The sequence below is a fragment of the Acinonyx jubatus genome, chromosome D1 (genome assembly GCF_027475565.1).
Source record: "Acinonyx jubatus isolate Ajub_Pintada_27869175 chromosome D1, VMU_Ajub_asm_v1.0, whole genome shotgun sequence".
Taxonomy (NCBI): Eukaryota; Metazoa; Chordata; class Mammalia; order Carnivora; family Felidae; genus Acinonyx; species Acinonyx jubatus.
The window spans coordinates 94,590,631-94,603,716 of record NC_069390.1 but is presented as its reverse complement, the minus strand read 5'-3'; the positions used below and the strand labels follow the sequence as shown (position 1 = coordinate 94,603,716).

Sequence of the window (13,086 nt, the reverse complement as noted above, 5' to 3'; positions counted from 1 at the left end):
ACGTTTGTGGTTACCCGCGAGGCCAGTCAGCTCCTCCCAGGTGGGGACCTGCCACCCCAGATGGCCCCTCATGATCAGCGATGCCCGTTTAGGCTGATGGGGCTTGGAGAACAGAGAAGAACATGTCTCCACTGCCACTTAGATACAGGTTATTGTTTAACACCCATCCCCCACAGGTGAGGGAACTGCTCACTACAAGGGGTTGACCAAGAAGCATCGCGTGGCTGAAACTGAGCTGCCTGGGGCGTGGGGCGGCCTGGGCTGTAACTGTGGCCCTACTACTGTGATAAAGCTGTTGACCAGGTGACATTCCTTGATCAGTAAATTCAACCTTTTCAGAGATTGGAAACAGGTTTTACTTTGTATGCCACTCCAATCGGCGGATATCAGCTGACTGCCAGGCTCTAGAGTGATCGTCCTAATTGACTGATGATGCCTGGTTTGGTTTGAAATGCGGGGCTGTTGGGGCGCCTGGGTGGCTCAGTCGGTTAAGCGTCCGACTTCGGCTCAGGTCACGATCTCACAGTCCGTGAGTTCGAGCCCTGCGTCGGGCTCTGGGCTGATGGCTCAGAGCCTGGAGCCTGCTTCCAATTCTGTGTCTCCCTCTCTCGCTGCCCCTCCCCTGTTCATGCTCTGTCTCTCTCTGTCCCAAAAATTGGGGCGCCTGGGTGGCGCAGTCGGTTAAGCGTCCGACTTCAGCCAGGTCACGATCTCGCGGTCCGTGAGTTCGAGCCCCGCGTCGGGCTCTGGGCTGATGGCTCAGAGCCTGGAGCCTGCTTCCAATTCTGTGTCTCCCTCTCTCGCTGCCCCTCCCCTGTTCATGCTCTGTCTCTCTCTGTCCCAAAAATTGGGGCGCCTGGGTGGCGCAGTCGGTTAAGCGTCCGACTTCAGCCAGGTCACGATCTCGCGGTCCGTGAGTTCGAGCCCCGCGTCGGGCTCTGGGCTGATGGCTCAGAGCCTGGAGCCTGCTTCCAATTCTGTGTCTCCCTCTCTCTCTGCCCCTCCCCCGTTCATGCTCTGTCTCTCTCTGTCTCAAAAATAAATAAACGTTAAAAAAAAAAAATGAGATGCGGGGCTGTTGATAGGTGTGCATGGAAACATCCACTCCAAAGAGTGTATACTTTCTAAGGGTAACAACTAAAATATATGATTGTGTTTAGCAAGGTTTAAAGACAAACAAATAACTACATATCATGGGTAATTGATTTACTTCCAGTTTTTAATTTTTAGTAGCTTCGACATTACCTTGTAAGGAGGTGCTTTGCCTTCTGACAGTGAGTAATACGTTCAGACATTCAGTCAGCAAGTATTTGTTGAGGACTCCTTTGTTCTAGGCTCTGTGCTTGGCTCTGTGCTTGGCCTCAGGTGATCAGGTGGACAGGTGGATCAGGAGTTTACAGTCTGTAGGGGAGCTGGAAAAATAGAGAGGCAGTTACAGAGGAGCCTATGAGTGCTGTGATGGGGACGTGCCATATGCATCCAGGAAGAGCACACAAATCAAACTTGGGTAGGTATTTATGGAGAGCCCTGAAGAAGGGTGGGTAGAGGTGAACCAAGCAGAGGTGGAGGGAATATCGTGGTAGGTAAGAGAACTACAGGTATGAAAACCCAGAGGTCAGAGTGCGTGGTGTGGGGCATCGGTGACAGGAATGGAGAGTTGGCCTAGGGATGGTCCCCAGAGCAGCAAGGGCCCGTGAGCTTAATTCAGAGGAGCAGTTGGGAACCGTTGAAATGACATGATGAGATTTTTGTATTTGGAAAGATAAGGACTAGGAAGAATGCACTGGAGCGGAAGCAGACCAGGAGCAGGCAAGCCAGAAACTAATCCGCAGGCTTCTCTTTCAAATATTTCCCCATGAGAAATCCAGAAGCTCGTTGACCATTTTGTGCTGTAAGAAGAGGTCGATGGGTGCCTCCTGGCTCCATATACTCTTCTGGCCTCTGATGGATGTACTTAGCCGGCCACCTAAGGGGCCTGTGCCAGGTTCCGAGGCTGTTCCATCCAGAAAGTAACCTCAGGAGCAGTCAATTCACTGACAAAACTACGTATTGCCCTTCCTGGCTCACAGGAGGTTTTTACTAAACCTCTTCTTAATGATTTTTTTCCTTGGTTTCAGTGGTTGCCATTCACACCCAGGGGGAAGAGCTTACTGAACGGCAGGTTTGGGAAAACATTAGGCTATCTGTGTGTTTCTTCTTTTCTTCTCTACCAGAGTCTCAGGAAGGTGTGGTGTTTGTGGGGGGAGAGCCAAAGCTCCTTAAAAACTGTCCACATGAACAACAGGGGAGCCTACCTTGGAAAGGACTTTATTACACAATGGGGAGGGAGAGGAGATGCTTCTTAGAATTGGCACGTTGGGTGAAGATTGCCAAGATATGATTAGGCTTGGTGGAAGCAGAGAGATTTAAACTAGATGACCTTGTGTCCAGTGATGAGGGTTCTACCCTGGGTTTTGGTGTCTACTCGACAGATAAGCCGAGATCTTGTGTTGGTTCAGCGTTAGGAGGGAAGGACCTCCCTCCATGTTCAGGACTTGACGCTCTCCCGCCCAGCCCGTGAGCTCTGCACGGGCCTCACAGGCTTCCAGAGAGTTCACACTCGTCCTCTGGGTCAAGTTGGCAGCTGGCTCTGAACCCGCCCTGCTTTGGTGTCACCGTCAGCTGGGATTGACCTTCCCGGGACCATGGGACTTACTTGCTGCTCTGTTCTTTTCTCCATTCACTCCACTTGGCCCAAGTCCCGACCAGTCAGATGTGGCAGAGGGGAGGGGTGACAGGGCACCCAAGAGAGTGGTGCTTGTCTGTGCCTGCTCAAGCGGCTCCCTTATCAAGGAGGAGGAGAGCCGCGCTTATCCTGATGGTGGAGGCGCCCCGGCCGAGGGCAGGGCTGCAGGAAAGGGGCAGGCTGTGGCTGGGCAGTCCTGTCTGGGAAGTGAAATGCAACATCCCGTCCGCTGCCAGGGGGCGTGGCAGGGAGGCATCCTGTCAGTTCATCTCCCTCCTGCGCACACACACTCCTGTGCTGGGTAGCTGTCAGGCGCTCTGGGTTTTGACATGAATCCCCTGCAGCCTTGTCATTTTTGCATTCATCCTCTGCCTCCCACCATGAGCTCAATTACAGAGAAGAAATGGAGCCTCAAATAAGAGCTGCTGGGGATGTGTCACGGCAGCGCTGGCTTTTCATTTCACGGCACAGCCCCACCCTCCGCCCCAGGATTCTCTTCTGTCACATCCTACCTTGTGTGTCAGCTGCTTCCGAGAGCAGCCTTTCCTGGAGGGTCTTTGGCTGGGGTCAGGGGGTTGTGCTCACCTTCAAATAAGTTCTGTTCCAAAGAGGGAGAGGAATCTGTACCTGTTCGGATGCAGTCGGGCAGAGGAAGGACAAGGAAGAGACGTGACATCTGGTGGGAGCCTCTTCTATTTTACAGCCTATCTAATGGGCTCTGGTCCCAAACCTGTTTCCTTATTTATTTTCACAAGCCTGTCACAGGGTAGTTATTGTACGATTTCCACATTACAATGGAGAACACAGAGGCACAGGACGGTTAGGTTACATAAGTAAGTGGTAGATAACAGAACCGAGAGATCCGTATCTAGTCTTTCTGTCATCACAGCACTTGGCCCCATCACCTTATCCTCTTCCTGCTGTGCAGGAAACGGGCTCAAGGAGGTTAAAGTTAATTGCTTGAGGCAGAGGCAGAGCCAGGATTTGAAGCCTGACAACGGGGACCGCATGCCCGCTGCAGAATCCTTGCCCAACACTCCCTGTGTCATCGAGACGAGGAGGTGCCAGCTTCTTGTGCGACATCGGGCTTCTTAATGGTAGTTTTTCTAGATGAAGGTGTTTCTGCCACTTACTTAGGAAGACCCCTCCGTGTCGGAGCGGATCGTAGGAGGTAGTCCAGCCCATCAGTCTCTCTCCCAGCTGGATGGTGGTTTCTCACTTTCCCAGCCCGGTTCCCATCTGGAAGCTGTCTACCGAAAGATACGCTCTGATCTCCCTTGGTTGTAAATTTCAGGTTCTCATGGGTTTTTTTTTTCCCCCCCTTGGTTGGCTTTCCAGGGAAATGTTTGTGTTTGGTAGGGGGAATGAATTGTTCCTAACGAGTATGTTGTGTCTCCCATCTTAGCCACTACCGTTTGTGATCTGGATACCCAGTTCCGTTGCCAGGAGTCCGGGACCTGCATCCCCCTCTCCTATAAATGTGACCTCGAGGATGACTGTGGAGACAATAGCGATGAAAGTCATTGTGGTAAGGAGACACGACATCCAGGAGCCCCGTTCCTGAGCAGGGTGACTCTCTTTGCTCACTGGGCTGTTGTGGGTTATAGATGCAGAATTTCTTTTCCTTTCTTTTTTCTTTTCTTTTCTTTTCTTTTCTTTAAATTTTTTTTAAAGAAGTTTATTTATTTATTTTGAAAAATAAAGAGTGTGCGTGCAAACAGGGTAGGGACAGAGAGAGAGGAAGATGCAGAATCCCAAGCAGGCTCTGTGCCACGAACGCAGAGCCCCGCACGGGGCTCGAACTCACAGACCATGAGATCATGACCTGAGCTGAGATCAAGAGTTGGACGCTTAACCAATTGTGCCCCCCAGGCGCCCTGATGCAGGATTTCTGAAAGCGTCTCTGGGTTTATGATAGTCCAGCTGCATGACCACCATGGTAGGAGTGATTCATTCAAAAAATAACAGCCGCTGCTTGTGCCTTGCAGAGGCGCTGTAAGCATGGGTATGATAGCGAGGAAGATTTCTAAATGAATTTAGGCGGTTCGTAACAGCTGTATGCGGAACAGACTCGGCCCACACATCTGGGTGGCTGTGAGATTAGCCTCCCGAACACACAGATCAATACCTTTGTCAACATTTTTTAAAACCAATCTAACCCAGTAAATCTGTTAGAAGCCCAGCAGATGGTACGAACGTTGTTTGAACATCTGTTTCCCGAATGGAGATTTTTACATTTAGAAAAATTAGCGTGTTGGAATTGCAAGGCGTGATAAGGAGTTCTCTAGTTCAAGTTCAGTTTCCAATTAAATGACCGAAGGGACATATTTCAGGTGACACTATGAGTTTGTGTCAGAGTAGGAACCCGGAGCCTTGTTTCCCACCCCGCCCCCGCTGCTGCCCGGCACCGGCCCTGCCCGGTTCACGAGGCCTGTCTAGGTGAATGGCTCTGGTACCCAACTCGGCGTCGCTGACTGTGCAAGGAGGAGACATTACACAGTGCACACAGTGTACCAGATTGGAGGGATCCTGGCCATGAAAGGGAAGTGAGAACGGAGGCCAGACGCTGACCCCAGACATTGTGATGAGTTGGTGTGGCCGTGCCAGTTCTCTCTGCCCACCCACGGGGCAGGTCCGGTCAGGCTGTGCCGGTGCTTACAGATGGGGCCTGCTATTTTCACCAGCAGGCAGTTTGACCCCAGGGACTGGAATGAGGAGAGCAGGGGAAATGCTCCTAGCCTGGCTCTCTGAGGAATTTTGTGGGATCACGTCATTTTCCCTCATCTCTGTAAACATAGAAAGTTCTGGAAAGCAGTCTTCGGGATCCAGTGCTGTTCTCCCTGCATTTCTCCCGTCTCCTCCTCAGCGCCCTCAGGGGTGAAGGGCACAGCTTGGTAGGAAGGAGACCCCAGTGGTGTCACTCACTGGGCACAAGTTTGACCATCCGATGGCCGGGTTCTCCCTTCATGAGCCTGTTCATGCTAGTGTCTCCTGAGTCCACCCTGGGGTCTCAGTCCCTGACATCCTCAGAGCCAGGTCCTCTTAAATATCTGAATCCCCAACTTCACCCTCAACTTGTCTCCTGAATGAGGGCAACTCAGACTTGGCTACCTCTGTTTTCATAGAATCTTTTTTTTTTTTTAATGTTTATTTACTTTTGAGACACGCGCGCACACACACACACACACACAGAGTGTGAGCAGGGGAGGGACAGAGGGAGGGAGACACAGAATCTGAAGCAGACTCTAGGCTCTGAGCCATCACCACAGAGCCCAACGCGGGGCTCAAACTCATGAACCATGAGATCATGACCTGAGCCGAAGTCGGATGCTCAACTCACTGAGCCACCCAGGCGCCCCACGTAGAATTTTTAAAACTCCATTTCAGGGGCGCCTGGGAGGCTCAGTCAGTTGAGCGTCTGACTCTTGGTTTCGATTCAGGTCACGATCTCAACGGTTGGTGGGTTCGAGCTCCGTGTCAGGCTCCACGCTGACAGCTCAGAGCCTGCTTGGGATTCTGTCTCTCCCTCTCTCTCTCTGCCCCTCCCCCACTCGCTCTCACTGTCTCTCTCAAAATAATTAAGTAAACTTAAAAAAAATTTTTTTTTTAATTCCATTTGAAAGTTCTGTTTTAAAGGAGAGTCCCAGGGCCTGTAAATGGTGTTGCCAGGGAAGCCTGCTTGCAAGTCTTGGCCAGGCTGCACGGGCTCATTTGCCTCAGGACCCCACCTTTCTAGAGACAGCCGGCCGGCCAACATCCCTGGAGCTCTGCCCACAGAAGCTCCCCAGTTTCCTGTGTTTCGGGAGCTCGGCACTGACCTCACGTTCCCCTATCTGAGCATCGCATCCTAATCAGCCCCCTTGGAGTTCTCACTACCCCCTTTCTGAAACCACAGGCTGATACTAGAAGGCTTCTGTTTCTTGAGAATTCTGCTTTTTGGACAACTAGAGCACCGCCCCCAACCTTCCCATGGCAGCAGTCATAGACAGTGGTAATATTTGCAGAGTGCGCCGAGAATAACCCTGTTCTTTCCTGGAGGCAACCAGCAGCAGGAGTATCTCGGGGCACCCGTACCCCATTTGCAGCACGCTAGCTGGAATCAATCCTCAGCGGCCTTGCAAATCCCCGGTGCAAGCCCGTGCTATGTCTGGATAACTGGGGATAATGCGGATAACGTGTGCCCTGCTAACCCTTAGGGGCTCTGGCGCCAGAATGGAATCATGAGCGAGGCTGTGTGTCTGTGGTCTCTCCTGCAGAAATGCACCAGTGCCGGAGTGACGAATACAACTGCAGTTCGGGCATGTGCATCCGTTCCTCCTGGGTGTGTGACGGGGACAATGACTGCAGAGACTGGTCTGATGAAGCCAACTGCACCGGTCAGTACTTCCTGCTCTCCCTGAACGGCACTTGTCTGTATGTGCGCTGGTTAGCCTCGCAGCCCTACGTGATCGTAGACTCTAGGCTCTGAGAACTGGACCGTAGACATCAGCCAATTGGCTGCTTCTCAAAGAGCTGGTCTGTGATGAGCTTGTGCCGACGGGTAAACCAACATCCTGCTTTCTTCATGGAGAAGGTCTTGCTGTGAAAAAAGGATTGACTAAACGGGTATCCTGATACAGTCGGTTCACATTCTGGCTCAAGCTTATTTCTTCTTGACCGTTAATACACAGTTGACAGACTTGGTCCCTTGTCTGGGGACCCTACATTGGGTAGCACTGGACTAGCTCGTGGTTTTGATTTTTTTTTTTTAATGTTTATTTATTTTTGAGAGAGAGAGCAAGAGAGAGAGAGAGAGAGAGAGCATGAATGGGGGAGGGGCAGAGAGAGAGGGAGAGAGAAACACAGGATCCGAAGCAGGCTCCAGGCTCCGAGCTGGCAGCACAGAGCCCGACGTGGGGCTCGAACCCATGAACTGTGAGATCACGACCTGAGCTGAAGTCAGACGCTTAACCAACTGAGCCGCCCAGGCTCTCCTAGCTCAGGTTTTTGAATGGGGAGCATCAGAGAATTCCCCAACAGTCAAAGCCTAAAGTGTACTGTGCACCCGTTTGGGGCAAGATTTTATGAAAAATAAAGTTGGAAAGAGCATGAGGATATGAGAGAAAGGCTGGGCGGTGTGATGTGGAGGGAATGTTTGAATTCTTCTGTTGAGTGATGGGTTCACTCATGTTCATTATACTACTTTTTATGAATGAATGAGTGAATGAATGAATGAATGGGGCCCATTTACATTATGGTGGAGTGGAGGAGAACAAAGAATTGGGAACGCTGTGGAGGGGGAAAACAAAGACTGATCCCACTGCCTGATGAGTAAATTTTCTCTGCAACTTCTTGAAATTCACTCAGTTCTACGTTTAAATCTCTCCAGTGATGGGGCTAAGGTGGTTTCACGTACCCATTTCGTCGTGGTGAGGGCAGATCTGCTTCTTGGCTTTGGTTTTCAATTCACTGTTAACTGCATTAACTTGTCATTCATGCGGTGTGGATCATGGCTCTTGTGGCGGGACTTCCAAGGCCCCTGTCTTAATCTCCCTCGCCCCCCACGTGCCCCACCGGTTCCTACACTGCCCAGCATCTGGGAGCTCGAAGCATGCCTACGAGTGTGTAAAAGCAAATAAAAAGAAGGTTATGTGATCAGATCCCAAATGTAAATAGAGACAACTTGTGTCGTGATGCTTTAGTTTAGATTTGGTTCCTGTAGGGCAGAAATGACCTTGACCCCTTTGTGTTCTCCCACTGCCCAGCCCCTGGGAAGAGTGCCTGTTCAGGGAACTTTTGTCAATTTGGTAATTTACACAACTGCTTTTCTGTAGTCATCTTAGTTTCGAGGCGACCTCCTGTGGCCTTAAAGAGTACATGGTCCTCCTCAAATGCCCTATCGTCCCACAGGATGATCTGTGATGTTACCAAATTCTGTCCCCTTGCAAACTTACCCTGAACTTGCCCTTTGTCCTTTCTGGTGTGATCTGTCAGTGTCTGAACCTCTGTTCTGGGGGCACTGCAGGAAAATGCTTCTCTCCAAACATGAGCATGGCCTGCAGAAGGAGGAAAAACCAAGGTCCGTGAAGGAATTGCCGTCAGCCCAGGAACCACGAGTGCTGTCTGGAAGCTGTGGGTTTGGGTGGATGATTGGGTAATAAATTAGAGGGGTGCACTTGGGCATTGCAGTTTGTAAATTGCAAAATGATTGAACATCTTGTTAGCACAACCGCGTTAGTCAATTTTGTGTTTCAGCAGCATATGCTGATCTTCCGGGATGAATTATCAACCCGTTTCTATGGGTGGGCTCGCCGTAGACTCCTGATTTTCCTCTCTGATTTTTTTCTGGCAGGGCTGTCTGGGGAAAATGTAGCGTGTTTGCACCTCACCTGCTCCCCTGTCCCCATGGCTGTTCTTCCAAAGCTATTTAAAGATGATTCTCCTTCCCTGTCATCTCCGAATCGATGGCGGTCAGCTGTGAGCTCATTAGGATGTATGGCGTGTCACTTCATTTCCTGACCTAACAAATTAAGTCATCTGCAAAGCCAGGGAAAATAGATCGGGGTCGACTGACTTCCTGTTGGCCTCAGCTTGCGTGCAAGGTCTTTGCTCTTCTCCCCCCCTGCTTTTTCCTTTCATGGGATTGCATTTCCTTTATTCCCTTCTCCCCACCTCCCTGAATGGAATTTTGAACTTAAACTTGATTTCTGTTGTATTAGCGGTTATGCTTAGACGTCTCGTGTGTCTTTCTAGTTACATCCGCCTCTCCTCAGAATGCCTGGATTCCAGTCTCTGCACATGGTCCCAAGACTAACAGACTCAGTAAATACTTAGTATTTTAGTTTCACATTTTAAAAATCCTAATATTAGCCATTGCTATTATATTTTAGTAACCATTTATCACTGCTTCTTGTATCTGATGCCTCCCTTCCAAGTACATCCTTCTCCATTTCTTGCAGCAGGAGTCCGTGAGGGGTAAACTCTTTTAAGTTTTGTTTATATAAACGTGTCTTTATTTTGCTGCTCTCAAATCCTGAATTCAGATGGATCTGGGTTTCTGGGTTTGTGGTAATTTTCCGTAAGTATCTTGACGAACTCATTCTGTTTCCTTCTGGCCTCTTCTGTGTTGATTTGATTTCTCCTGTCGGGTGATGTGTTCAAACAACAATCAGACATTCTTTCCTCTCGAGTTATCTGTAGGTTCTTGTTGATTCGCTTGTCTTGTGGCTGGTGTGCAGCTTCCCCCATCTAGGTGTGGAATTATTTTTATTTGTCCTGCTCTTGGGGCTTGTGTTCCTTCTTGGGTCTGAGGATTTGTTTTTCGTCGATTCTGGGGAACTACAGCCATCTTTTCAGCTCTATTTGCTACTTTCTCTGCTTTGGTCTTCAGCAGTTACTGTCAACCATTTTGTTGGACTGTGCCCTCCTGTTGTTCATGGTTCCTGTTTTTGTATCCCCTGTCTCTTTGTGACTCTTTATGACTATCTATAGTCTCAGTTACTTCCTCAGACTTCTCTTCCAGTTCAACAGTTCTCTTTTCAGCTAAATCTAATGGGCTGTTACACAAATCCACTGAGCTATTATTATTTCCATGACTATATATACATTTTTTAAGCTTATTTTTGAGAGAGAGCGAGAGAACAGGGGAGGGGCAGAGAGAGAGGATCCAAAGTGGGCTCTGTGCTGCTGGTAAAGAGCCCAATGTGGGGCTCAAACTCACGATCCGTGAGATCATGACCTGAGCCGAAGTTGGACACTTAACTGACTGAGCCACCCCTGGGCACCCCATGACTATATTTTTTATATCTAGAATTTCTGTCTGGTTCTTTTCTTTATGCTTTACGTTATTACTTTTATTTCACTAATCATTGAAGTTATATTGATATTCTCATTTGTGTTCCCTCGTTCTCTTCCTAATAGTCCAGTGCTGTGTGTTGAATGTGGCAGTGCTTTCCTACTGCATTAATTCATTCGTCCCTTCTGCCCCCCACTTGTATTTGGTTAATAATTTCAATCGGGTATTCCAGAGGGTCCTGCTGAGTCATAGAAGATCTGTCCAAGTCAGAGAGTAAGGTGTGGGATAATGGCCTCTATTAGAAACCAGGATGCTCTAATTTCATGGTCATTTACCCCATTAGCCCATCCATTCTTATAGTCACAGTGAATCCTGCCGTGTGAAGGATTCCTATTTTTCTTCCCCAGTTCTTTAGTCTGTATTAAAGTCCGTCTCTTCTATCCCTGTGATTAAAAAAAAAAAGTATTAATTGAACACGTATTATTTACTAGACACTTACTGTCAGAGAGCTAATAAGTTACTCAGGAGGTGGGAACATTCAGAAAAAGAGAATGTGTTAAGCATTGCATTCATACCTGGCCACTTAAAATGAAATTGTGCAAACTGATGAGTCTTTCTGAGCGCAGCTCCTGTGATAGATTTTGGAGATCTCAGACATGCCTCCCAGAATGGTCATTTGGAAACTCCATTAGCACTCTGAAATTGCTTTCAATTAAAAGTGAAATGCATAAGCTGAATAATAACAAGTAGATCAGTATGGTAATGAGCTTAGGCAACAGCATATTTTATGAAAGTGAGCAAGGCTTTGCTGAGGAATATTTTCAAGGGCTGTCAGACTTGGAAAACCAACAGATCAAGAAGTATTCCAGGCAATGGCTGTTTACTGGGGCAAAAAATCATGTGCCCTGTTACTCCTCTTACCAGATAAGTATATTTTAAAAAAAGATGTTTAATGGATTCCTTGTACCAAAGGTTGTAAAATATTGAGACTTCCTGTAGACCTGTTTGCATGCTACGCATATATCCTTGCTCTTCAGAGAGAGAGGAAGACAGCAGATAATGGACCACCACTTGTGTTAAAGTGGCTTGAAAGATCAGGTTCTTTGTATTTCCGACTGCTGCAAAAAAAATAGCCTCAAATTCAGTAGAAATTCTCGAGGGCGTTGGAAGCCAATTTTCCCAACCCTTGAGTAGCAGTTGCCAACCATCTTGATTGAATAAATAACTACAGTATGCACTCAGTAACCCACTTTTGTTTGTTTTGCCTCCTGGGTTGCGCAGACATCCTGTCCACACAGTTCAACTAACAGAGGGCTCATCTATCTCAGTGGTATTATTTTATGTCACTTGTCAAAAAGGCCAGGCCTGGCTTTCATTCGGCCACGAACAGACACAAGCGGCTTTCTGTTTCAGTGGAGGAAGGGCAACTCTCATGGAGAAGGTGGTTAGTCGTGTTGGTTGGGTTCAAGGCACCCAGTCTGCGTCTGAACCAGCCTTTGATCAGGGCTTCGAGAAGTTGCTAAAGGACCTCCAGGTGGCCTCAGCCCACGTATGCAGCTAGGGCTATTTGGTTATAACAATAGCTCTGTTCTACTTGCCTCTTTTGAAATGATTGTCGGGGACACCACGTATTTATTGTTGGCTGGTGGATGTCACTGCTGACTGTTGAGAAAGACGAGTCTGGGAGGTCCTGGGACCTTTTCTTTGTGAGCCTGGATAAATCTTCTGTGCCCTTTGGAGCTGAGGTTTTCCCCATCTGAAATTGGGTAGTTGGTTTAGAATTATAAAATGACAGCCTGTCAGAGCTGACCAGGGTCCTTACGTGTCAGCATCGATGATGAGACTGAGGCCCCCGCACGGTGGCTGGACCGGGTCTAGGGCCAGTCTCCTGAGCACCCGCCGCCCCTCCGTGTCCCACAGAATCTGCATGAGTGGGTGGGTTTATGGGAGAAGATGAAGTGGCAAGACGGAGCAGGGGCAGCACAGGCTGTGGGCTGGGATAGCCCTGGAGCCATTACTTAATCGTCTTGGTGAACGTGGGCGAGTTTCTTCATTTCTCTGAGGCTGTTCCTCACCTGTGGACAGGGAATAATCCTTACATCGTAGGTGGTTGTGAAAAGCGAATGATTTTTTTGGTTGTTGTTTTTAACGTGTACATCTGCACTTGTATAACATTTCCAGACCCACAGAGCCAAGCGATTGCTTCATCAGGAGGCTGCCCCCCCACCTTCAGGGCGGCCCCAGGTGCCTAGCTCCTGGCCAGGGAGGAGCTCGGGTGCTCCCCTTGCGTACCTTTTGACCCAGTGCGGTGTCTCTTTAGTGAGCCCTGGGTGGTTGGTGGGGGAGCGGCAGTGAGGGCGACATTCACGCACTCTCTCTCCCCTTTTGCCGGCAGCCATCTACCACACCTGCGAAGCCTCCAACTTCCAGTGTCACAACGGGCACTGTATCCCCCAGCGGTGGGCGTGTGATGGCGACATGGATTGCCAGGATGGTTCTGATGAGGATCCCGTGAAGTGCGGTAAATGCAAACGCTCCAGCCTTCCCCTGGAGCTTCCCCGGTGTCTGCTGGTTGGGAAAAGAGGCC

At 49.3% G+C, this 13,086-nt stretch overlaps 1 protein-coding gene across 3 annotated transcripts in view; it reads left to right on the top strand.

Moving 5' to 3' along the window:
* Positions 1 to 13,086, top strand: part of SORL1 (sortilin related receptor 1) — a 171,382-nt gene that overhangs the window by 111,782 nt on the left and 46,514 nt on the right. For all 3 annotated transcript variants that reach the window (XM_027036764.2, XM_027036763.2, XM_027036762.2), the window contains exons 24-26: positions 4,131 to 4,253; positions 6,982 to 7,101; positions 12,895 to 13,020. In XM_027036764.2, coding sequence (XP_026892565.1) covers positions 4,131 to 4,253; positions 6,982 to 7,101; positions 12,895 to 13,020 — 369 coding nt within the window. The remainder of the gene's footprint in view (positions 1 to 4,130; positions 4,254 to 6,981; positions 7,102 to 12,894; positions 13,021 to 13,086) is intronic.